Source organism: Centruroides vittatus, unplaced genomic scaffold, assembly GCF_030686945.1.
Source record: "Centruroides vittatus isolate TY-2023 unplaced genomic scaffold, ASM3068694v2 contig_549, whole genome shotgun sequence".
Classification (NCBI taxonomy): Eukaryota; Metazoa; Arthropoda; class Arachnida; order Scorpiones; family Buthidae; genus Centruroides; species Centruroides vittatus.
The window spans coordinates 2,253,641-2,279,408 of record NW_027122325.1 but is presented as its reverse complement, the minus strand read 5'-3'; the positions used below and the strand labels follow the sequence as shown (position 1 = coordinate 2,279,408).

At 30.4% G+C, this 25,768-nt stretch overlaps 1 protein-coding gene across 1 annotated transcript in view; it reads left to right on the top strand.

The window, feature by feature from the left end:
* The window catches only part of LOC136978694 (C2 domain-containing protein 2), a 172,585-nt gene that overhangs the window by 39,891 nt on the left and 106,926 nt on the right, over window positions 1–25,768 (top strand). The window contains exons 3-6 of the mRNA XM_067274458.1: window positions 6,472–6,579; window positions 14,269–14,361; window positions 16,466–16,615; window positions 24,231–24,303. Coding sequence (XP_067130559.1) covers window positions 6,472–6,579; window positions 14,269–14,361; window positions 16,466–16,615; window positions 24,231–24,303 — 424 coding nt within the window. The remainder of the gene's footprint in view (window positions 1–6,471; window positions 6,580–14,268; window positions 14,362–16,465; window positions 16,616–24,230; window positions 24,304–25,768) is intronic.

The window sequence follows — 25,768 nt, the reverse complement described above, 5'->3', positions numbered from 1 at the left end:
AGGATAAATAACTCCTGTGCTTTTTGTCGAAAATTTCTTAAATTTTGAAGGGAAGTTTGTTTATTGGGGAAATTGATACTATTAAATTTTAGTGGTTAAAGGTCGAGGTGTGGAGAGATAATGGGAGTCAGTAGGGTCGGACTTAATGACGATTTTACTCGTTATTAGAATTTACAGTTTTTAATAAAAACTCATCCCTACCCTCAAAATTAAGCTTTTTGCCGTTTTATAACAGTTAAAAATATAACAAGATTTTAAATAAAATATGATAACAGATGGCGCCACCAACATTTTAAATGTTGCCGGAAACGTTATTTTTTGTCAATTGTTTATAATGTTATTTCGCAAATTAAGTTATAGTTATCGAAGTTATTATGAATTATAGCTTGTTCTATAATGATTTTCATTTCTATGAGAAAATTAAATTTTTTTTTAACATTTCGGGTATATTCTAGATTAAAATATTTTTATACCTTTATTATTAATATTAAATGTTCGTTTTTTATTAAAAATTTAGCTGGAGGTTTATTATATTATGCCATTATATTAAACACGTTTACATTATCGTGTGTGTAAACGATTTTAAAAATTTTCCGATTAAAAAATATATACTTTTAAATTTCCTATTTCCTTGACGTTGCGTAATAGTGTCAAACCAATATATTTTTATAATATTAATACATTAAATTTTGCTCTTTCTTTAAACTATATATTTCTTTTAAAATATCTTATGTCTTTTCGAATAATGACTTCTTATTAAAAAAAATTAAGGTCGTTATATTTGAAAATTTATAAGGGAAAAATTTAAGTTAATGTTTAACTTTTAATAAATTTGAATATGATTTTAAAAAATAAATAATTTTCTAAAGACTGATTCTTTTATAACACACAAGGTATTGTAGTCTAGTGAAATCACATAAACTTGCATCATTCCTACAACTAAAAATAATGATAGCTCTTATCAGTTTCCAACTACTTATTAATTCTTTATTATTGACCTTGAACAAATATACTATAGAAACCATAGCATGATTAAGTTTTATAAATTTTTTAAATTATAATAATAAAATTCTAATGCCAGGAATATTAATGTTGAGTTAATTATATTTTGTATTTTTGTTATGTATAATGAAGTTAAATGGTAAAAAAAAATTATTAATTAAACATATCATTTCCGAATATATCTGCATATTTTTATGTTATGAAATAGCAGTTATTTTTATGTCAAGTTTTTGTGATTTTATGACTTATTAAAATTTTTGGAGTGTTCATTTAAACAGTTAAATTTAAAATAAAACCTGTTTTGAAAAGGAAAATGTATGAAATGATTGTAATTTAAGATATATGATATGGATATTTATGATTAGTTTAGTCATAATAATAAAAAAAATTAGCTCTTTGAACAAAGGCTTATAAATTTAGATTTTAAAATAAGATACTGGATAACTGAATATTTTTTTTTAATCAATCAAACAATCAATCTTTATTATTTGATATAACTTTTGTTATTACAAAGGGGATTAAAAGAACATTATTGTTTTAAGGTAGCTACATGAACAAAGAAATTGTATAATTTATACAAAGTTAGCTTGGAAAAATTATCACCGAGTATAATTTGATAACAAAAATCAGATGGCAGAGTAGCAGCTCGGGTATCCAAAAAGAAGTTACAAGGATCGAGAAGGTATTTTCTCGTATCCATCACTACTGATCCACAAAAAAACACTTTGAGTCGTCCGAGATATTAATTGATTTGCCATTTAGGTTTATGGAGAACCTATTTAATCTAAACTGTGCACCAAATGACTTTAGTTTATAACTAAAATCAGACAATAAATAAGGCATTGGACTCCACATTCCATTAAGGAAGATTTCACTGTTCCAACCTCTTTCAGTCAAATATTGAACATCCCTAAACCAATACAGGTCTCTCCATCGTCGATCACAGTCCAGAAAGAACAGACTCTCACTTAAACACATATAGCTATATGACAATCCTATATTATTTAATAATCCTTTAGTGATAGCAGGCCATGGCTTCAAAAAAGAATTACCATCCATCTTTGAAAGTCTTGTATATGTCAATTTTCGATAATCGTCTTCCGGTAGGTCAACTAGTTTCCTCCAAAATCTAAACAATTTTATCACCAATCCAATTGCGAGGGGAGGTCTTCCCAATTCCATTCTCAATGCAGACCCCAAGACAGATCTGTTAATATGGAACACCCGCTTAAAGTAGAATAACTGTATCGATTCAAACTTGTCCACTAAAAGACCGCCCCAAACTGGGAAAGCATAAAACATACTTGGTCCAATCAAAGAATCAAATAGTTTAAAGTAGTTATTTAATGAAGACGCTTTGATTTTAATAAGTAACGTGATGAGATTGGAAATCCTAGATCTTGCAGAGTAACTTGTTAAATGATAGAGAATGTACCATGTGAAGAAAAATAAATACCCAGATATTTAAAGTTAGATGCAATTTCAAATCTATAGTTTTCTAAACTGAAACTATTTGTTTTTTTAAGTTTTCCACCTCTACGAAAGATCATAAGCTTTGTCTTTTCCAAATTAATTGCCAATCGATTATCTTCACAGTATTTTCAAGTAAGATTAAGTCTTTCTCTAAGCGAAGAAGCCGAATTAGCCAAGAGAAGGATATCATCAGCATAAAGAAGACAGTTAATTTCAACATGAGAAGGTAAAGGTATCATAGAACGTTTACCTCTCAGAAGCCCAGGGAGATCGTTCAAAAACAAAACAAAAAGGATAGGACTCAGTGGTTCTCCTTGAGGTAGCCCTCTATTGGACTCAACATAATCAGTGCTTAATGAAAAAGTTTCTATAAAATATCTAGTATTGGAGAAGAGACTCTTAAGTAAGTTGACAAAAAACGAAGAAAGACCAATGCTTCTAAGCTTATACCATAACAAATCATGATCAACTGTGTCGAAAGCTTTCTTGAGGTCAATAAATGCAGTATATAATTTCCCTCGTTTCCTCGATAGTGATATATGAATAAGATCAGTCAAAATAAATAAATTATATTCGACACCTCTATTTTTAACAAATGCTCCTTGAACAGGTGTAACAATATTAAATTCGTTCATCCAAATCCGGAGCCGATTTGCAACAATAGTTGAAAAGACCTTTCTAAATACATTAATTAAAGCGATTGGTCTATAATTAGTTGGTGTCTGCCTACATCCCTTCTTATATATCATTCTCAAAGCAATTTGTTTCCAAGATAGTGGAAAGGAGCACCTAGACCAAAAGGAATTAAACATATCCAATATATCCAATAGTATTTCTGTAGAAAGGCATTTTATCATTTCATTCCTTATATTATCAGGACCTGGGGCCTTAGATGATCTTAGTTTTCTGATTACAACTTCTAATTCGCTCAGGGTAATAAAGTCATCCAAAAGAGGTACAGTATTATTAAGACTTAAATCGATATAAATTACTGTATCTGGTCCAGCGAAATACTTTTGTAAATAGTTTAACCAATCCGAGGGAGATATAGCATTTTCACACGGTTTCTTAATTCGAAACTTATTGACTAGTGACCAAAAATCTCTAGTATTTTTTGTCTTCAATAATAATGAATTTATTTTAGCCAAAAAGATCTTTTTCTTCGCCTTACATAGCGACTTGTAGCTTTTATTTAATTTACAATATTTGTCAAAGAGGTTTCTTACTTTTGTTTCTTCGAAACATTTGTAGTATTTGGTTCTTAGATTTCTTTAAACGTAGACACTGTGGATCAAACCATTGATAACTGAGTATTTTAGAATTGATTAATTTTTGTTTAAGGATTTTAGTATAAAGATGAAATATTAAATGTTTGAGAACTTTTTTAAATTAAAATTTAGATAAAATTATTGTAAAGTTGAAATAATATAAATATCAAGTATAATAAACTCTGCTTACTGTTATCGTGAATATTATTATTGTTTAATGATATCAAAATTAGGAGGTCTCAAATATGCAAGTTAAAATATACTTGCAAAATGTTGTAATCAAATTCATTTATTGTAGTAGGATAATACTTATTTCTGGGTAAATAGACATTTTTAATATAGGCCTATGTTTATAATTGAAAAGTAAAATATGACGAATTTCTTGTTTTTAATTGAAGATAAATTGTTATTAAAAAATTATTTAAAATACACTGATATTTTAATGTGTTACATTAAATAAAAGAATAGTTTTTATACTGGCTCTATTGTGATCAAGTTTTTGTCACAGTAGAGTAAAAATACACTTGAATCATGTTTCAAAACACTTCAGTAAGGCAGCATGCATTTATTGCTATATCAATATGGGGGAGGATGTCAAGAGGGTGTTGATGAATGCTAACACAGAGAGAGAGAGAGAAAGGTCATCCAAGTGTTTTTGCATACAAAATAATTCATTTATTTTGGAATATTTTGTTGTTAATTGACATTTGTTATATATATGATTGTGTAAATGGTGAGGGGGATGATGAATTGTATTCAGAAGGTGGGGTGGGAGTAAAAAATGAAGCAAAATCTGTCATTTCAATATGTAAATGTCACCTAAAGGGGAAGTTAACTCTCTGTTTTGATGCATTACTAATTGATGAAATCACACATCCACACATTCCACACATTGAATTGAAACTCAACCAATGAGTATAATACACAACCCATTTGATACATCAAAACTCATGACTCTTGATAATATATTGTAAATGTTCAGTTTGAGCGGCCGGATGGCCGAGCGGTCAAGGTTCGCAGCCTGTCACCCTGGGGGACCCGGGATCGAATCCGGACGGGTCGAAAAATCCCCAGGAATTTTTCGGGGGGTGGTGCATCCAGATACGTCGGTCCCCGTCCCTCACCACCCGGCCGCCCCATTGTGAGCCTGGCCGAACCCATAATGGGCTTGCTATAAGAGGCCCTCTTAGTGCCCACAGGGCGGAAAGAGTTACAAAAAAAAAAAAAAAAAAAAAAAAATGTTCAGTTTGTGCTACTGTTTTTGAATTCATAATTTAGACTAAATGAAAAATTCATGCATATTTGTGGATGAGTATAATATGAAATTTATAAATGTTTGAAAATATAAGAATGGCTAAATGTAATATTTTATTCACAAGCAAAAACTCAATGATTGTCATTTCATAAAATAAAGTAAGATTTAACAGTTTATGGGAACCTGCTTTCAAGCTTATTAATACAAAGTCTCAATCTATGAGAACAGCATTCTAAAACAGTTGATGTTTCTAAAATAGTTGAACATGAGATGCAACTCACTGAAATACCACTATTGATTTGATTCATTGTATTGACTTACTTGGTCATTGACCAAGGCTGTTTGTCAGTCAATGGAAAAATAAATGAAGTTTATTACTACAATAACAAAAAATATGCTGAATCTGTGAAATAAGCTATCAAATAGAAAAATTGAATTTAGTATTAAAAATTGAAATTTACTGTCTATCAAAATTACTTGTAATCTGGATTATGTGAAATGTATTTGTGCTTCCAACACAACTACAAAAAATGAATTACAAAATTTTTCTATATATCACATTTAAGGTAGTAAATCCAATATAACCTAACTTTTTATGGCTAAGGCCAATTGGCTAGCAATTCAGTGAACCAGATATTGAATTGTTACAAAATCCCAATGATGCAAAAGTTTATTGACTCCCTATACAAAATGATAGGAAAATATCAGAAAATGTGGAACCTAATATCTCCAAAATGGATTATCAGATCTGAAAAGAAAATGCTTATTGCACATCTGTAGACCCATCTCTATCTATCAATACCTGACCCTCTAGAAGTTTAGGGAACAAATATCTGTTTAGCTCAAGCGAAAATTCACACCAAAGGTGTTAAGGCATAAACAAAACAAATTTCAAACGTGTTTAAACATGTTTGAAATTTGTTCGTTTTTAATTACTGCCTGAGGACAACATTCTTATCTATGTTGAAAGCGCTAACCAGAAATAAAAAGTTAATTCATACCAAAGGTGTTAAGAAGTGTTTAAGTAACTTTTTATTTCTGGTTAGCGCTTTCAACATAGATAAGAATGTTGTCCTCAGGCAGTAATTAAAAACGAACAAATTTCAAACATGTTTAAACACGTTTGAAATTTGTTTTGTTTATGCCTTAACACCTTTGGTGTGAATTTTCGCTTGAGCTAAACAATTGTTAGTATGACATCCACAGTACATATGTAAATATCTCTTTACTTTAATATATAAAAAGTGATTTATAAAGAAAAAAGTTATATATTTATTTATTGCAATTATAATTTGATATTAAATCAATAGTTTTCAATGTGCAAGGACATTTTGCCAATATAAACTAAGATATTTTTTATACATAATTATTAAGACAGATATTTTTATAATGTGTTTATATGTTATTAGATATATTCTTTGATCATTTTTGGTACTTAGTGTCAGTTTTTAATATATTAAATAATATTTACAGATAATAACAAGTCAAATAAAAGTAGAGCAGCTTAGTTTTGTTATTTCTGTAGAAAAAGAATCAGAAAAAATGTTATATAATGTTAAAGTGAAAGACCTGGATGGAAAGGTAATTTTATTTCATTTTTTAAATAGTGTTGTAATAGTAATTATATGAGTAGAAAATGTTGAATTACCTGAAATAAATGAATAATCTGCTTTTTAATTCAAATATCTGTAATTTAGAGTAAGTAACACGGAAATACACAAGATTTTAAATATTTTTAAGATGAAGCTTATCTTGAAGAGAAAAGTTTTAAACTTATTTTAAATTGATAGAAGAACATTCTGTTTTAAAAGTTTTCTCCTGAAAATGAACTTAATTTAAAATTGAGATTTTATATATTTAATTTGTAACAAAAGTTTATGTTTTTTTATTTTATCAATGTAAACAATGAAAATGATATTTACAATATGAAATTTCTTAATAAATTTTTTAAATGAAAAGTGATATATAAATGATGAGAGTATAAAGGAGCTGTCAGATTGATCAAATATAGACATAACCTGTTCAATATTTTATATGTATGTGATAGCTGATCAATTTTATTGTTCTTCTGTGCCTGTTAATTTAAACAGTATTTGTTATTTGAGTCATATATTAGAAATTTTTATCATTGTCATAGTGAAGATCCTTACGTAATCCGTCACGATCTTTACGATGAATCGTCTCGAGTTGGGTTTTGTGACTCGAGAATGTCCGTAAGATGGTTCGAGGAAAGCTACACCTCCACACTCAACAAGTAAATATATACAGTTTATTTACACAACAAATATTTACAAGATGTACAAATTCGACAACATTACATACACTATGCAACAAGGATGAGGTATCTCACGTCGGCTTGTCTATTGGGGACTGTTAGTCTCCAGGGAATTCAGGACGCTTTCGGAGTTGGCTCAACTATACAGCCTGTCCAGTCTCCGCGCTTACCCGTCCTTGAGATCGTTGTCAGAAGAGAACACTCTCTCTACGCTCAGCGGGCTGTCCAAGTGCCTGAGACCACCGTATTATCAGTCTCTTGCCCTTCTCCTCGTTTCCCTCGCATTCCTTACAATTTAAGGGATTCTACCGCGACAACTTGCGGCCAATCAGATTCTTCTTCTCCCCTGGGAGCTTCCAAAGACGTCCGCCCTATTTCCCGACGACGTAGCTTACGTTCGCGTCTGTCCCTTGTTTACATTTTTCCCCAAGCCGGCCGGCACGTGGCAAACACATTGACCCTCAAACGGAGACGCCACTCCTTTGATCTTTCCGGTCGTTTATGGCCCCAACGCCAGGTGTGTCCAATTATCTCTGTCGCGTGGCCTTTTGACTTAGGACGCTAAAAGCGACCTTTACAGTCATTATATACTGAAGTGCCAGTAAAACTGGGATACCTCTCTAATATCTTATAGGTCTATAAGGAGTCGATTCCAACCCATTTTATTTTGCTTGGGGATTATTTTTAGTTAGTTTTTGTATTTATTTTGGGGCATTTTTTATTTTGTTGAGGATATACTACTGCACCTCATTTGGACAAAATTCTAAAACAAAAAGAAAATGAAACTCAACTCGCCACAATGACTGGCAAAGGCATCATCGACCTGGAATTGATATTTTTGGGGGAGATCTCTGAAGGGAAATTAAAAGAATTATGTGAGAGTGATGACATGACATGAAAAAAAAAAAGATCACTAGTCACATAAATGTTAAATATAAGTTTGTAAATAGGGTTGAGTGGTATATCAATGTAATGTCAGCATCCCAGCACTATAAAAAGAGAGATGAACTATGAACAAGCAAGGTGAAGCTAAGGATCAAGTGAGGTTAAGGAAAAAGACTTTAGATTTGGACAGCAGATTAGAAGTTTCTTCATGGTGATAGGTTAGTTCAGGGGTGGCCAACTTACAGTCTACGTAATGGATTTATCCAGCTTGCAACTAATTATTCAAAATTAGCTACTTAACTTCCAATAATTGGTGGAATGGATTTGCAATACTTCTTTATGGTTTTTTAAAAAAAAATTCCATTGTAGGGATTTACAACTTTTGTATTCATCTGTTATAAATTTACACTATTTGAAGAACCAAAGAAAGACCCCACTCACTGAAACTCATCTGCTATTCCACCATGTCACTCATGCTGACGTGTGATGCACAGTGCCTGCCTGTCGACCTTTTTTTTTTCTGCTTATATGTTTCTTCACATTGTAAAATGACAGTGCATGCGTCAGGAACTTCTGTTATTTAACATGATTTAATTTTAATATTTCGTTTGGCCCATGAAAGAATTTTTCTTTCCAATCCGGCCCGGGGACAAAAACTGTTGCTACCCTTGGGTTAGTTAATTGTAAGAATATTTTGTGAAATTCCTGTACACAGTTCAGTTTCATATTTTATTGTCAGTTCTTGTGGAGTTAAAGTGTACTACTTTGTGCCAGCTGAACACCCCCCTTATCATTACTGAGCCACCATTAGCCTGTATGACATGCTGGATCTGTTGATTCGTGGAGTTTTATGCCCACATGACTCTTCTGACATTGCATACAGACAAAAACATTATTAGTAGATTACTAACATGCCCTCAATACAAAACAACCATAGAACACTACCTTTCACAAGAAATATTTTCAGTCCAAGCTCTATGGAAATATACCAGACAATAATGGACAAAAATTCAACCTACACTGGCATATCTGAAGACAATAATCTTACATACAGAACTCTAGGACATACAACACAATGATTATGACATTAAAAAACCCAAAAAGGCATACAGAGACATAACTGGCTAGGGCCTGGCACTCTTTGATCTACCTAGGCTCTTGTGTCAAAAAAACTCTAAATTCAACCAATCATGTATGCCAAACCTCCAAAGTGCCCATTTCTGTTAAAAAATTTTATATTGATTTTATCTGAAAATTAGATCCAGTAGGCTGTATTGAATAAATTTCCATGTAAAATAAATGTTTATTTCAGTGGTTCCCAAACTTTTTTGATTCTAGGCACCCTTGCTAAATGCAGATTTTCCCAAAGCACCCTATGTCAAATTCCAACAAGTACAGTACATTATACAAATTCTAACATTATAAAAATTTTATAACATTTCGTGGCACCCCTGTGAGGAAGCCATGGTGCCTAAGGTGCTGCGGCGCACACTTTTGGAACTACTGGTCTATTGGATAGCAGAGTATTGAGTTCAAGTTACAATCTGATACATCCATATAATTCATAATTGTTTTTAATAACAAATACTTGATTAAAATAGATAACATTGTTTTTGAAGTTATTTTTAATATGTATAGATATTTATATAGTGAATAATATATAAATATAATTCACTAATATATAAATAAATATATACAGTAATATATATAACATAAATAATATAACTGTAATATATATAAATGTATGAAAATAACCAATTCTGTACAGAACAAAATTCAAATAAATCAAAACTGGAACATACTGAAAAAACAACACAATCATGAGAATCCAGCAGGATTCATCTTCATAAAATTAATATTTTTGATCATATTTTAAAGACCATCTTTAGGTACAGTCTTTAGAACAAATGAATCGAATGTAATTTGAAACATAGACCATTTAGGATGTTAGATTGTTTGAATGGAAGGTAACCAGAAATAGAATAAATACAAATTTAAATAATGTTCCATGCATACAGACAAATACAAAAATATTAAATGAGTAATATTAATCCATACAGAAAAAGAGAAATAACATAGAATAAAATACAATTAAAGAATACAAGTTAAAATATATGCCAATTTGTAAAATATAATAAAAGTAAAAAGTAAGATGGGTAAAAAGTTATGAACAAATATCAAGTGGATGTACTGTTTTAAAGTAGTAAGAAACATTAATTTTATTAAATTGAATCCTGCTGAATCCCATGGTTGTGTTGTTTATACAGAATAAAATTTTTATTAATTAATAAAACAATTATTTACATTTATTTTATTATTTTCTGTTTAAAATATTCTTAATATCAGCTGTTTTTTCGTTTATCATCTTTTATATTTTCTTAAAATTATAACTGAGCTATAATAATTTTTGAATTTTAGAAATTTTGCTATTAAAAGCAATTTAAAAGCAGTCTTCAAATTAAATAAGTTAAATTGTTATTATTTTAAATATTAAAAGTTTTAGATAAATATTATTTACATGGAAATAAAATGTATGGAGTATATTAATGGTTCCAAATTATTTTACAGATGATTTTCCACCTATAGCAATTAATTATGAATTTGTCAAGAGGACATACTGTACTTACTTGCATATAAGACGATAAAGTCACACCTCACATACACGATGAGGTGTGACTTTAAAGATAAAAATAAAGAAAATTAGATTTATTAATACAATTGTAATTTTATTTCATTTAATCACAAGTAAAATATGAAATGCATATATATGCCAAAATAATTGACTTACGCAAACCTTTAACTACTGCGTAATACAAATTTCACTTAGAAATCAAATATTTTCTTAACCCCTTCCGGGTTCTTCTTCAGGAAAAAACAAGCTGGATCTTCTTTTCATGTAAATGCACACATCGTCCTGCAAAAATTATTAGCATTTTAAACTTTAAGGAAAAATTGACAATATAATTTGTTCCTGTAAAGCTGGACAATCGGAAATCTTTTTTCCCAATTCTTAACAGTCGAATCCACTCTCTGTCGATTACACTTATGAGTTTCTCCAAATTCTGATTTCCGAATAATCATCCATTTTCACGTGGGAATGGATTAAAACTTATATCAGGTTTTCGTGTGATTTTGGAATTTCAATTTGAATTCAATTCAAAAACTTTGCTTTTCTTATTGCTATTCATCGTTACTGCTGACATTACACAAGAATGTCTGAAATGATTCAGATAAAATACTTTTGTTTTTAAACACCAGAGGATGAGCATATGGTAAAAAATGCGAATACACAGTTTGCAAAAATGCAAAGAATCCTTCGCTTGTGTGTATAGAATGACCTAGGTTTTTGAAGCAATGAAAAATGAATAAAAATATAATCTTATATGCAAGTAAATACGGTATTACAGCATTGGTCTGAGGACACTGCTTTAAATTAAGTTTTAATAACATGAACATGAAGTTTTAGAATGGTACATATACAAGGAACCAGTAACAAGAAAAAATAATTATAACTTTAAATTAACAGCATACAATATGGCAAATATACTTTTTTCTTCGGATATTAAGAGGGTCTTTTTTAATCGTACCCATTATTGATTCATAATGAGGGCGAATAATAGCTGGTTCAACATATGCTGGACAGATCATCCATGAAAAATTTTTGTGGTTGCTTTTAGCCTTGATATTACCTTTCTGTACTTTCTAATGGTTAGTCATATCCTGTATAGTTTTTCTTCAAGTATTGCCTCTTACTTCATGCTCCCACCATCTCCTCTCTTCCCCATTTTTATCCCATTCTATCTTCTCAACCATTTTCTGGGGATAAATCATTTGAGGAATGAAAAACTATTCTGTCATTAAAAAAATTTATAGGTTTTATGTTGGTTTTTACTAGAAGAATCAAATCAGAAGACACTAGCAAAACATTCTATTGGTATATATATGCTATTACTCTAAGAAAGACAATAGAATTTCATAACAAAGTTTTAATGGGATAACTGTAACAATTAAACTATATTTATATACTTGTAGAATAGCAAAATGAATGAATTTTTAATGTGACATACATTCAAACCTGTTTTTATGCGGTCTTTTTTTGTGCGATTTTTTATACGTGCAATGTGTTTTGTGCAATTATTTTTGTGCAGTATACCAATTTGATTGAAATTCATATACCGCGCACGAAAAATCACACAAAACAAATCGCACAAATAAAAAATCGCACAAAAATAGACCGCACAAAAACAGGTTTGCGTGTACATCAGTGATGGTCAGATGGACAAAGGGGTTAAGGTGTCAACCTTCAACTCTGGAAGATCCAGGACCATGTTCAATGCAAAAAATAAAATAAATGGCACCTGTGGTCTAATTATTTATTTAGTACAAGGTACAAATACCCTTTATATTTGTACCAAGGTACAAATATAAAGGGTATTTGTACCTTGGGTTCTTATGGGGATACCCAAGGTATCCCCATAAGGAACAAATATAGTAAATATAATACAGTAGAAAGGTAATCTATGTACAAAATCTAAGTCCATACAGTACATGCAAAAACCAAAACATAATATACAATAAGCATTAAATATATGCAACATTCTGGGCATAATACAATTTCAGCATACAGTCAAACCTGTTTTTATGCGGTGGATAGGGACCGCATAAAAAAAACGCATAAAAAAATCTCACGAAACTTCACGAGTGGCTATAAAAAATAGTTTTCACAACACAATTAAAAAAATATTTTTTTATGCGGTCAATGGGGACCGCATAAAAAAAGTCTCACGTAGAAAATAACTCAAAACCGTACGAAATAGAATTTATTGACAACAATCGTCTGTTTTACATATTTTTGTCCAAGTGGTGTTTTGTTGACTTAAAAAATAAATTATTTCATTTTTCGCATATTCATGCAATAATATTACTATAATAAGTTTATTTAGCTATAATAAGTCAACGTGAGACATGACAAATTGCACGAGACTAGTCGCCAACTATACCGCACAAAAAAAATCGCACAAAAAAAGACCGCATAAAAACAGGTTTGACTGTATAAATAAAATCTCCAGTACAAAAAAATCAGTTTTGTCTAATCAGTGTACTTAAGACATCCCTCAGACAGAGATTGAATGATAGGAAATTAAACTGCATTAAAAACAATAAGAACTATGTTAGTTTAAATATTTTCTTAGATTACTAATATAAATTCAATTGGCTTTAATTTGTTTTTATATCACAATTTAAATCAATACAGCATCAATGGAATTTTCTATTGTTTTTGTTAAAAGAGCAAACATAAAAAATGTAACAAAAGACACAGATAATACATTGCTAGCAGTAAAAGTCTTGCATAAAGACATGCAAATCAATCGGAATACAAATACAATAGTAATATCATTTGAAATAATGCCCATAAAACTAGAAAAAGAACTAATTATTTCCCATAACATAAATACTAACAGTTAGCCATAAGCTTTTCTACCTTAATTTGGGCCCTAAAGAATACTATACAAATCACAACAAGACTCATTTTAATAGCTAATAATGAAAACAAAACAATATACTGTTGTAGAACAACTAACTAAAGTATGATTATTATTGGTCTTGTGGCCAAAATAGTATAGCATAATCAGAATACAGACAAAAAGCAAAATATCGATGTTGTAGAACAAATTTAATATAATAATATGTAATAAAATTCAATATTTTTGACAAAATTTATACAAACATGCCATTTAAACTGTCACTGTGCATATATACAGATATTCAAAAATATTTTGTAAAACTTTTCACACTGATGATTGAGGAAAGCAAATTTCAGAAAATGTTTTGGAATAAAAAAAACTAGAGCTTTTGGCTTAAAAAGGCTCAATTTAAAAGTGACAAAAATAAGTGACTCAATAAACAAACATTTTAATATTATATTTATAAACTTGATATAACACTATAAAAACAAAATTGATGCATATCAAAAACAAAAATTTTGAAGGATTTAAAGGATTCATAGTGATGTTGAATAAATATTAATTTAAAATAGTCAATTGTATTTAATATAAAAAAATAAATAAAAAAATATAATAAGAAATAAAAATTTTAAATTATATTTTTAGTTAAAACTTGATGCCATGGTTGACGAACTTTTGTTCATTGTGAGATTTTCGGAACATCCAGATTTTAAAATAAATGTTTCACCCCAAGATAATGTAAGTAATAATATAAAATCTATCTGAAATTTGTAACATATAATTCATAATTTAATTTTAATACAAATTGAAGTTGCTTTTATTTCTTGTAAATATATGTATGCATATTTAAAAAATATATTAAAACATATAAACCACAGCTAAAAGAGAATGTAATACTTGGAAACACGTTCCTTATCTGCCTTTTTTCTTAAAGCTGCTAGTTGAAGAAACCAGACATAAATAGATTTATTGGAAATATTTTGACTTTGTAAATTCATCTTCAGCTGATATTCTTTTGTAAACTTCCAAAAAAACATTAATGAATGTGAAAAGTTAAGTAAAAAGATAAAACATCTATAGAACTTCTCATTTTAAAAATTTGAATAAAATAATATAACACGTGAAAAGGAATAAATATTCAACATAAGAAGAATAATTTTTTTAGTATTTTAAAAGAATATTTAGTTTTAATATTTTCAATAAGTTACTATTATTAATGATTTGTAAAATGTATAATTCATAATTTTCATTTAACCATGAATTTTTCCTGCAAGTCTTTGAAGATGTCATTTTGTTAAAGATTCAGTCTAATTATAAATTGTATTTGGAACAAAGAAAACTTGTGTGTTTTAGATGATAAACCATATGAATAAAAATAGAAGCAAAGCCTTATACTTATGAGCATGAAGAAAATGCTTTTGAATGAAGCTTTTGCCTTGGTAATAAATATTCTGTATGAATAAGAGTAAGCATTTACTTTGAATTATAAGCATATCCTTCAAAATACATACATCTAGTCAGATGTAGACTCAACTACAAGAAGTGTGGTTTGTTGTTGCTTTTATCTAGGTTTATTTTCTGTTAATGTTTAATCATGGCTGAAGTAGTTAATCTAAGGAAGGTTAAATATTATAAACTTCATTCTACTCCACAAGTTAGTGATTTCATGGCATTATTTAGATTTCAAAAAGAAAGTGCTAAATGGTTGACACACAATTTTTTAGAAGTAATGACTGAATCATGTGGTGGTGTGCTAACTTATTTACAAAAAATGAAAATATGTTTAAGATATTTACCTGATCCTTGATTCCAAAAAGACATAAGAAAAGAACGTGGTTTTTTGTATTGTTAATTTTCTTCATTAATTTTGTTCCATTAATTTGTTTTCCAAATATTGCTTCATATTTGATTAATACATTTTTGATGGCTTTATCTGTTTCTTTTTATGTTAGGGGTTTGGGATTTAGATAAAACTCCTGGATATGAGGCCAACTCATCTAAAATAAACTTTAGTTCACATTCCACTGCAAACTTCATATCATTGTTTTCCATCATTTCTGGTTTAATAAATTGCAAAATTTGGATATCTACACTTATTAACAAAGACCAACATGCTTATGATTAATATGAATTGAATACAGCTAATAAAATGGAACATAGGGAGGAGATTAAATATGTCATAACCTGCACATTGAGAACCTTTTACTCGTTTACCAAAAGCATTTGCTTGGAAATATAAGATAATCATTATTCATATCAAACAGAGGAGATGCTTTTGCTTCTGCCTTTTGCTTATTAGCATTTTATTCATATGGGCCAATGACTTTTTTAAAGTTAAAGTAAAATCATGTTACCAGAAGTAAAAATGCAGTGAATCTTCAACTTATGCATATTTATAGATACCTGTTATGACCCTTAAACTTAAAAATATCAAAGCTTAAACTTAAAAGTATAATCAAAAGGTGTTTAATTTTAATTATCCTTTGAAGTGAATATGTATGGTGTATGCTAAAAATATATTATTTAAGCACCATGTGACTTGACCAGAATTCTTTGGATCAAATTGACCAAATAAGTTGAGAACTTATTACTGTGTGTGCATTTTATTTCATTTGACTGTTATAAGTTCAAAAATTTACATGTGAATTAATAATTTTTATTTAAAATTAGTTTTATTAAAAATAATTTTTAAATGATTTCTATTTTCTATACTTTAAATGATTTCTATTTAAATCTATACTTAATGATGATTAAAATTTTAAAATAATATTGACTAAATTTAACAGTAAAACATAATTTTATAAATTTTAACATTTGAAAAAATTTTTTATTGAAAATTTAGGGTGTTATGACTGAAAAAATTCAAAATAAGGAATCATTCATAGAGGCTTTACATCAAGTTATTGCTACAACTGTGGTTGATATCAATTTTTCTGATGTTGATAGTTTTCCTCAATTCCAAAAAACTAAACCTGGTATTGATTTAAGTAAAGTATGTATAACTTTACAAATTATACAAAGTAATAATATAAAGTTAAATAAATATTATTCATTTATTTTAATTTAATGTCAGCAAGAAATTAATGCCACTCTATTAATTATAATTTATATTTTTGATTCATCTTTTTATTAATGAAAATTAGATGATATCTGGAAGATTATATTATTCAAATAATATATAATTTATATCTTAAAATTTTGTCTGACTGTTTTATGTAATTTATAGTGTAATAAGTTTATATCTTTTTCAGTCTGAATAGAGAGTATGGTGATACTATTAATATTATATTGCTTTTTCATCAGGTTTCTTTCTTCAGTCATTTGCACTATTTCAATCCCATTTGTTAAACTGTAGATCATTATGAGAGAACTCTTTTTCTGTCATTTTTTTCACTTCTGTTTCTCTATTCATAATGCATATAGCAAGAAATAACAGCATAACATGTTTGAGGTTCATTGAGAAATAGAAATATAAGCTACTTTTTTAGGTAGCTAATTTCAGAACATTATATTTGTATTTTAAATATAATTTGAAATTTAATTTAAACTGTTGTTTGATTCTAAAAATGGAACATAACATTCTCAACATTTTAGAATATTCAGAATATAAAATATGTTCCATTTTTAATATAAAACAAACTGGAATAAGATGGGCTGAAAATGTTTTTCTTATTTTAAAAATTGTGGAAATTTGATAATTAGTTTGGCAACATATTGTAGAAAACAGAAATATAAAGTTTTTGTAGTTTAAAAATGAATGAAATAGTCTGTCCAAGATATATTTAGGATACATTTGCATACCTACCTATATCTCAAAGACATCCATTCTCTTTCAGTAGCGAGTTTGAGGCCAAAGTTTTCAATGTGAAAATGTGTATGTCGGACGTTCAGTGTCACTCTCCTGTAAGCCTAGAAGTTTGGCAATGATGTTTTGGAAAGTCAGTGGAATCATGCTTGACATTCCAAAGGCCATTGCCAAACTTCTCGGCTTACAGGAGAGCGGCGCCGAACGTCCGGTGTACACATTTTCATGTTCAAAACTTTAACCTCAACCTTGCTGGTAACTCATTTGGATGATCCAAGTTTCTGGACCATCTAAATGAGTTATTGTAATGGGAAACACAAAAATCACCTTCATAATCCTAGCAATGTATTTAGATGCTAATTTTAATTTTGTTTTCTGTGGTATGGTCATATCATGTTTCTTCATATTAGCATAGAACTTGCATAAAATTTTACAAATATAATTTAAGATCATTTTTCTTTTTACTGATTTGTATTATTCATTATTCACTTTTTTTTCTCTTAAATTTATTAAAAGAGTGTATTTTTTCCCCGCACCTAACATCATACAAATAAAATACAGCTTAAAATATATCTGAGTGTCTATATTTTAAATTGAGAATACTGTGTGTTCATGCACATTTCTCTTCTATTGTTTTGAAGTATGAATCCTAGTAAGAAGAGAATAACATAAAAGGAAATAGTCGTATTTTCTCTTTTCCATTTGCATGAAATATGAACTGGCATTAAGTCTCCTCCTTTTATAAATCCATTAGACTGAACAATTTGAACATATTATTATTATTATTATGTTGGGTTAAGTTAGATATACTCGGTTAACACCGGTGGCTGCACCACCTGGTCGTGGTGGGAGAGCCCAGTAATTTTACTGATCCATAGGGCAATGCAGGCTGGAGCATAAGCTCCTGGTAGGGACACCCATGCCAGTAAGGTCTATGGGGAGAAATGAAGCTAAGAGTGACCACACCCACATTCTGTGGAGATATTTCATCATGGTAATAACTAGATCAAAGTGTGATACCGGCTCGGACGTCGCCCGGGTTAACAAGGTCCGCGTTCGTGGGTTAGGCAGAGGCTCACGTTCGAAAAATAGGCCACAGTCTCCCTTGGTTACCGGTGGCGAAAGCAGCACCGGCCCAAGCATGGCTACTGCAATGCCCTCAACAGATGTGAGGAACAAACCCAGCCTTGGTGTTTCTGTGGCAATGCATCCACAGACCACAAAGGCTGGAAAACCACGCCAACGGATGAAATGGACAGTAGAAATGAACAAGTTTATCATCCGTAGTTACTACACCATCACAAAACTCGAAACAAACATGACAGCATACAGACAACAACTACACCATAGATTCACACAACAGTATCCTCACCTCACTGTCACCGAACAAAGGGTTGTTGATCAAAAAAGAACAATTATACACAACAACCTTATTCCACAAACAACACTTGAACTTATCAAACAACAGGTTGCTGATCAAATACATCAACAGACAGAAACATCTAACATTAATGAAGATCATGTAACCTGTCAGGATAATCCAGCAACAAGCATTGATAATAACACACATACAACAATTACCACTAATGATACTACAGACATTTCCTCATCCATCACTGATAACATAGACATGGATTTAGTTAATACACTCTCACATATATTTCAGGAAACACTCACTAAATATACAGGCACAGATCCCACACAACGACCACGAATACCAAAAATCAACACGTCAAAGGAAGTAGGAAAAACACTAAATTACGTAAACACTCACTTACTACCACACTACATTCATTCAATTTCTACACTCGCAGACATTCATACATTAGTTTATGCTGGAGCAGTCACAGTAGTGACACACCATGGGCTGAAAGTACAATCACAGACAAACACACAGAAAACAAAATTCTATCACAAGCCTGCCTGGCAGAGAAGAATAGAAACACAAATAAATGACATTAGACAGCAATTAGGCAAGCTGACACAATACGCTAAAAACAACATAACACCCAAATTAAGGAAACAGCTCAAAAACATTTTCAAGAAAATAAAAACACACACAAAACATGAACATCACAACACACACATTACAGAATACATTGATACACTAAAACAAAAACTTGCTGCCAAAGCACGTAGACTCAAACGATACAAAACATGTACACTACGAAAACAACAAAATAAATTATTTACAAACAATGAAAAACTCTTTTACAGACAAATCAATAACAAAGCAAACACTGTTACACAGCACAGTGGCACACCAACAGAAGAAGAACTCACAACATATTGGTCTTCTCTTTGGTCCAGTGCTGTCACGCATAATGCTGATGCAGGCTGGATCGAGGAGGAGAACAGAAACTTGCACAACATACCAACTATGCCCTGTGTTGAAATAAGCATACATGATTTCCAATACACTGTTAACAGAACACACAACTGGAAGACACCTGGTGTAGACAACATTCACAATTTCTGGTACAAAAAGTTTACATCACTGCACCAGGAACTAGCTAAACATCTAACACACATCATCATCAATCCACAAGACATGCCAAATTTTCTTACCCAGGGCATCACCTACATGAAACCTAAAAACAACAATACCACAGACCCCACACAATACAGACCAATTACATGTCTTCCAACACTCTACAAATTATTGACATCCTGTATCGCAAACAAAATATACAAACACGTTGAAGAACACAACATTCTAACAGAACAGCAAAAAGGTTGTCGTAGAAACCACAGGGGATGCAAAGAACAGTTACTCATAGATTCAGTCATTCTACGGCAAGCACACAAACAACACAGAAACATACACATGGCATATATAGACTACAGAAAAGCATTCGACAGTGTTCCACACAGTTGGCTGCTACATATTCTACACATGTACAAAATACATCCATCACTCATTGCATTCTTTCAAAACACTATGCAGCACTGGAGAACAACACTACATCTCAGGGTTAGTAACACTTCCATACAAACAAAGCAAATTTTTATTAGGCGAGGAATATTTCAAGGAGATTCCTTGAGTCCTCTCTGGTTCTGCTTAGCCCTGAACCCATTATCCAACATGTTAAACAACACGCAATATGGTTACAATATCAGACACGAAAAAACAACACAGTTTACACTGTCACATCTCATGTACATGGATGACATAAAACTTTATGCATCCACACAAAAACAACTTCATCAACTCCTACAAATCACACATTCATACACCAAGGACATACAAATGGAATTTGGCCTAGATAAATGCAAAACAGTTCACATAGAAAAAGGAATCCTGAAGAAAGAAGATTTTGCACTTGGAAATGGAGACATTATTGAATCCATGGAAGAGGGCGAGTTCTACAAGTATTTAGGATTCCAACAGGCCAAACTAACAGAACATACACAAATAAAGCAAAGATTAATTAAAGAATACCAAAGTAGGTTAAATGCTATTCTCAGAACAGAGTTAAATGCAAAACACACAGTTAAAGCAATAAACACATATGTCATCCCAGTACTCACATATTCTTTTGGAGTTATACATTGGACTCACACAGATCTCGAGCAACTCCAAAGGAAAACAAGAACTACACTTACTAAGCATAAACAACATCATCCTAAATCCGCCACAGAAAGATTAACCCTTCCACGTAAAGATGGCGGACGTGGCCTGATTGACATAGTTAACCTTCACTACAAACAAATACAGTCACTGCGAGAGTTTTTCTACAAAAAACAAGAAACATCACAATTACATAAAGCAGTAACTCTAGCAGACTCAAATAACACACCATTAAACTTACACTCACATCATATGGACACAACACAACATATAAAAAGCATAGACACCATTAAGCAATCGTGGGCTCGAAAGGCACTCCATGGCAGGCATCCTTATGATCTGGCCCAGGATTTTGTTGACAAAACTGCGTCAAACAGCTGGTTAGCTCGGGGATGCCTCTTTGGGGAGACGGAAGGATTCATGATTGCCATACAGGATCAGGTCATAAATACTAAAAACTACAGAAAACACATACTCAAAGATGCAACACTCACAAATGACACATGCAGAAAATGTTACGTCATGCCAGAAACTATACAACATATCACCTCTGGTTGCAAGCTCTTGGCACAGACAGATTATTTACACAGACATAATCAAGTAGCAAATATAATACACCAAGAGCTTGCAAAGAAACACAAATTATTAGACATCCACGAACCATACTACAAATACATCCCACAGACAGTATTGGAAAACAACACGCACAAAATGTACTACGACAGAGCCATAATCACAGATAAAACAATTTACCACAACAGACCAGACATCACACTCATTGACAAACACAATAAAATCACATACATTATAGACATATCCATTCCAAACACTCACAATATACAAAACGCATGCACTGAAAAAATTAGCAAGTACACAGAACTCGCCCAGGAAATAAGGCATCTGTGGAGGATGGATAGGGTGCTTATTGTACCTGTTGTTCTCTCCTCTACAGGTGTCATACCACACATACTACACAAAAGCCTGGGCACATTGGAATTGAATAGAAACACATACATCACACTGCAGAAAGCCACTATATTGAATACATGTCATATTGTGAGAAAATTCCTGAATACAGACACACACACTGATACACTTCTTTAATTTCTGTTTTGGTTACTATGCCTTGACTCTGGTCCGGCATAGTACACAGCCACCGGTGTTAACCGAGTATATCTCACTTAACCCAACATAATAATAATAATAATAGTCTTATAATCTTATAATGTGTTATGGAAACAAAATTCTCATAATAGATTAAGTGATTATTTGAATTTAATGTTAAATTTATAATGTCAAACTATTCTAAATACATAAAGTACTACAGGACAAATCATTTAACTAATATTTACTTTATGTAATTTTAGTGTATAAAATTTTATCATTTTAGAATTTTAGATATAGAATGAAAGGATAAAAGAAGTTAAATGCAATTGTTTTGGTATATTGATTTATGATTTTATAATTCAATTAGTTGAACTGCATCATTTGAAGACAGTTTTAATGAAATTATTTAATAAGCAGTTCCTTTAATGCTATATTGTAACAGATACAAAAATGCATTACTTTTATTGTTTCCATTAGATCATTCATTCACTTTTTAGGTTATCCTTGTATCATAATTTAGATTCATAATTATATCACTATTATCCAAGGATAAATAGCAAGAATAAAGGGAAAGTTTTATTTAGTTGTTAATTGCTGTTTCTCTATTTGATTCTATTTTTTCTAATAAATATTAATTATTTGGTCTTATCTCAAGAAATCAGACTTTTAATGTTTAACATTTTCTTGAAGTAATGCTAACTAGTATATACCTTAAAATAGTATATTATTTTGAATAATATAAATATAGCCCAGTGAATGGATAATTCTTGCAAATATAGTTTAGTTTAATTTTAAAAATAAAATCTAATTTTGATTTCCTTTTTGTTTATAAAAGTTTTATTGTATTATTTAAGTTATTATAACCAGTACCAGCTCAATGGTAACTTGTGCTTGAAGCAAAATTGTTATATGTTGCTAGTATAAATGTCTGTAAGCCTGAAAGTTATATTAAAGCCAAACGATTGCCAGATTAGATCATAGCCCAATCTAATCCAACAATCACTTTGATTTTTGATGCCCCTGCTTCCAGAACAGTTGCCAACAGAGAGCATTTCTAGCACTGGCACCCTTATAGAAACTATTTATAAACAACTTTAATGTACATTTATTGTAAATGTACATTAAAGTTGTTTATAAATAGTTCAGCTTGTAATTTTAAGTGTTACTTATTTTCTTCTTCTTTTGAACATTTTGGCCAGTCATTTTGCTGCCCCTTTTACTTTACCACTTAAGACAGTTGCCTTATCACCTCACCCATTGAGCTGGCTTTGATCATAATACAGTATATCATAAAAGTCTGTAGCAACTGGAACATAGGTAAATTAAACACTACCCATCATGCATACAATCTTTCAGCAAATAATATGTATTTGAATTAAATACAAAACAGAACATTTTCAGTCTCTTTTAGGGCCTGCATCAAGCATTGAACTTTACAGAATGTTACAGACTCTATTTTAGAAGGTTTTTTGAAATTGCTTTGTTTTTTTTTTGACATTAATTCATTTTTAAATATTTAACATGTGTGTGTTACATTTTACATATACTCTACAAGAACTTTGGGAACTTCAGAAAACTAAGAACCTTGGAGGCCTGGGAAATTTTTAATGCATCAATCAAATGGAAAGTACATTAATAGTAAAGACTGTGAGACAATATCTGCCTGTGGCAGATATTGTCTCACAGTCTTTACTATTAATGTATAACAGTCATAACTCTCTAAAGAGAAGCAGATAAATGATATTACAAGATGATACTATAGATAAATAAGTTTTTGTACTACTTGCATGTATCATCTTGTCACAATAATTTTATTTGTTTAACTTTTATTGTATAATAATAATTTGTAGAGTAAATGTCAAATGTAACACATACCCGTTAAATATTAAAAAATGAGTTGACATCAAAAAACAAAATGATTTTAAAAAGCATTCCAAAATAGAATTTCTAACATTCTGTAAAGTTCAACACTTTATGCAGGCCCCTAAAAGAGACTAAAAACATTCTGTTTTGTATTTAATTCAAATACATATTATTTACTGGAAGATTGTATACATGGTATGTAGTGTTTAATTTACAGTATATCATTTTGCTATATTAAAAAATATTTATTTTTGGTTTTAGATAACAAGTGTACAGACTTCTGGAAAATTAATATTAAAATTAATTAAAGCAAGCAATTTAGGAGGAAGTAAAGGTTAATATTTATATTTTCTTACATTAGTTAACAGTAAATTAATAATATTGATACTTAAATTTAAAAATTAAATAATAATAATAATATTTTTTTTAAATATTAAAATAATTGAAACTCCCATGAATTCGTATAAAGTTTATTCCATTATATTAATGATCAATAGTATAGATCAGGGTGGCAAATCTTTTTGAGCCTACATGCCATATAGTAAGCATACTTTGCTTTAAACATGTTTATGTTCAAATTAATTAGAATAAAGTTTTAAGCTTTTAATAATGATATTTAAATAAATTAAATGAATAAATTAGAATTCTTTAATTAGAATAAATGTAGAAAAGCTGTTTGAAAAAAGGATGATCAGGTAATAAATCAAAATGATGATTAAAAAGAACAGATGATAAATCAAAATAATATGATAAAATAATTAACACTACAGATTTAATGCCACAACACTACAGTGTTGTGGTGTTACAATCATGGTTTACAATTAAGATGTACTCGCTACACTTTTGATAGCTTATAGCCACTATCCTCAGGTGAAAAAGAATTGAATACCTGATACGTTACTTGTAGATGATTTCTCCTTACATACCACAGATTCTCTGCCCCTGCTATAGATGAACAATCTACAACTCATGGATCCTAATATGTTGCCTCCAGGCCTTTGTCAATGTAATTTTATTTTTCTGTTCTACATTGTGCTATTCTGCAGCATTAATTAAGAGCATTCAAACTAAACTTAACCAGTGAAAAGATGAGTATGAACTGTATACATTTATTACTAGTTTGCCTATCTGTAGCATATATTATTTTAGTATCTAGTGTACTGATGTTTGTACTCAGCAGGTTTAAAGCCTGCAGCCTCGTAAGAAAAAATGCATGCGACCTACTGCATGCCAATAAAGTTCATTTGTGATCCACTTCCAGAAAAGGTGCTGTAAAGTACTATTTTTAGTATCTTAGGAAACCGACAAATAATTGCGGTCGGCAAAACTTCCGTTAACCTAATGGGTACTTTACGTGGATTCGAGATTAGTGTGCCAGGCCTGGGCTTTTAAGCGTGCACCGAAAAATTAGTAATAATAACGATAAATATCAAGTCAGATCAAAAGTTCAAATATATTTAATTAGCAACTAGAATGTACAAATGTCAATAATCCAAACAAAATTTATTAACGAAATTCAACAAGTCAACCCAACAATAAACTTAGCTACTTAGCTTAACTTAATAGTAATTCCCCTTTGAAAATTCGACAAATCAAATACTTAGAAACTATGAACAAAATCTCTTACTAATTAAATGTCTATCCGTCACCTCACTATACGAAGAACCTATTTCCTCAATCCTTTCGATATCGTCAAATCATCAATCGAACTCCTTTTTAACACCTTGGATCGTCCAATTATCAATCTGGACTTCTATCAGAAAATACTTCGCTTTCGAATTCACCTCGCTCTCAAAGTC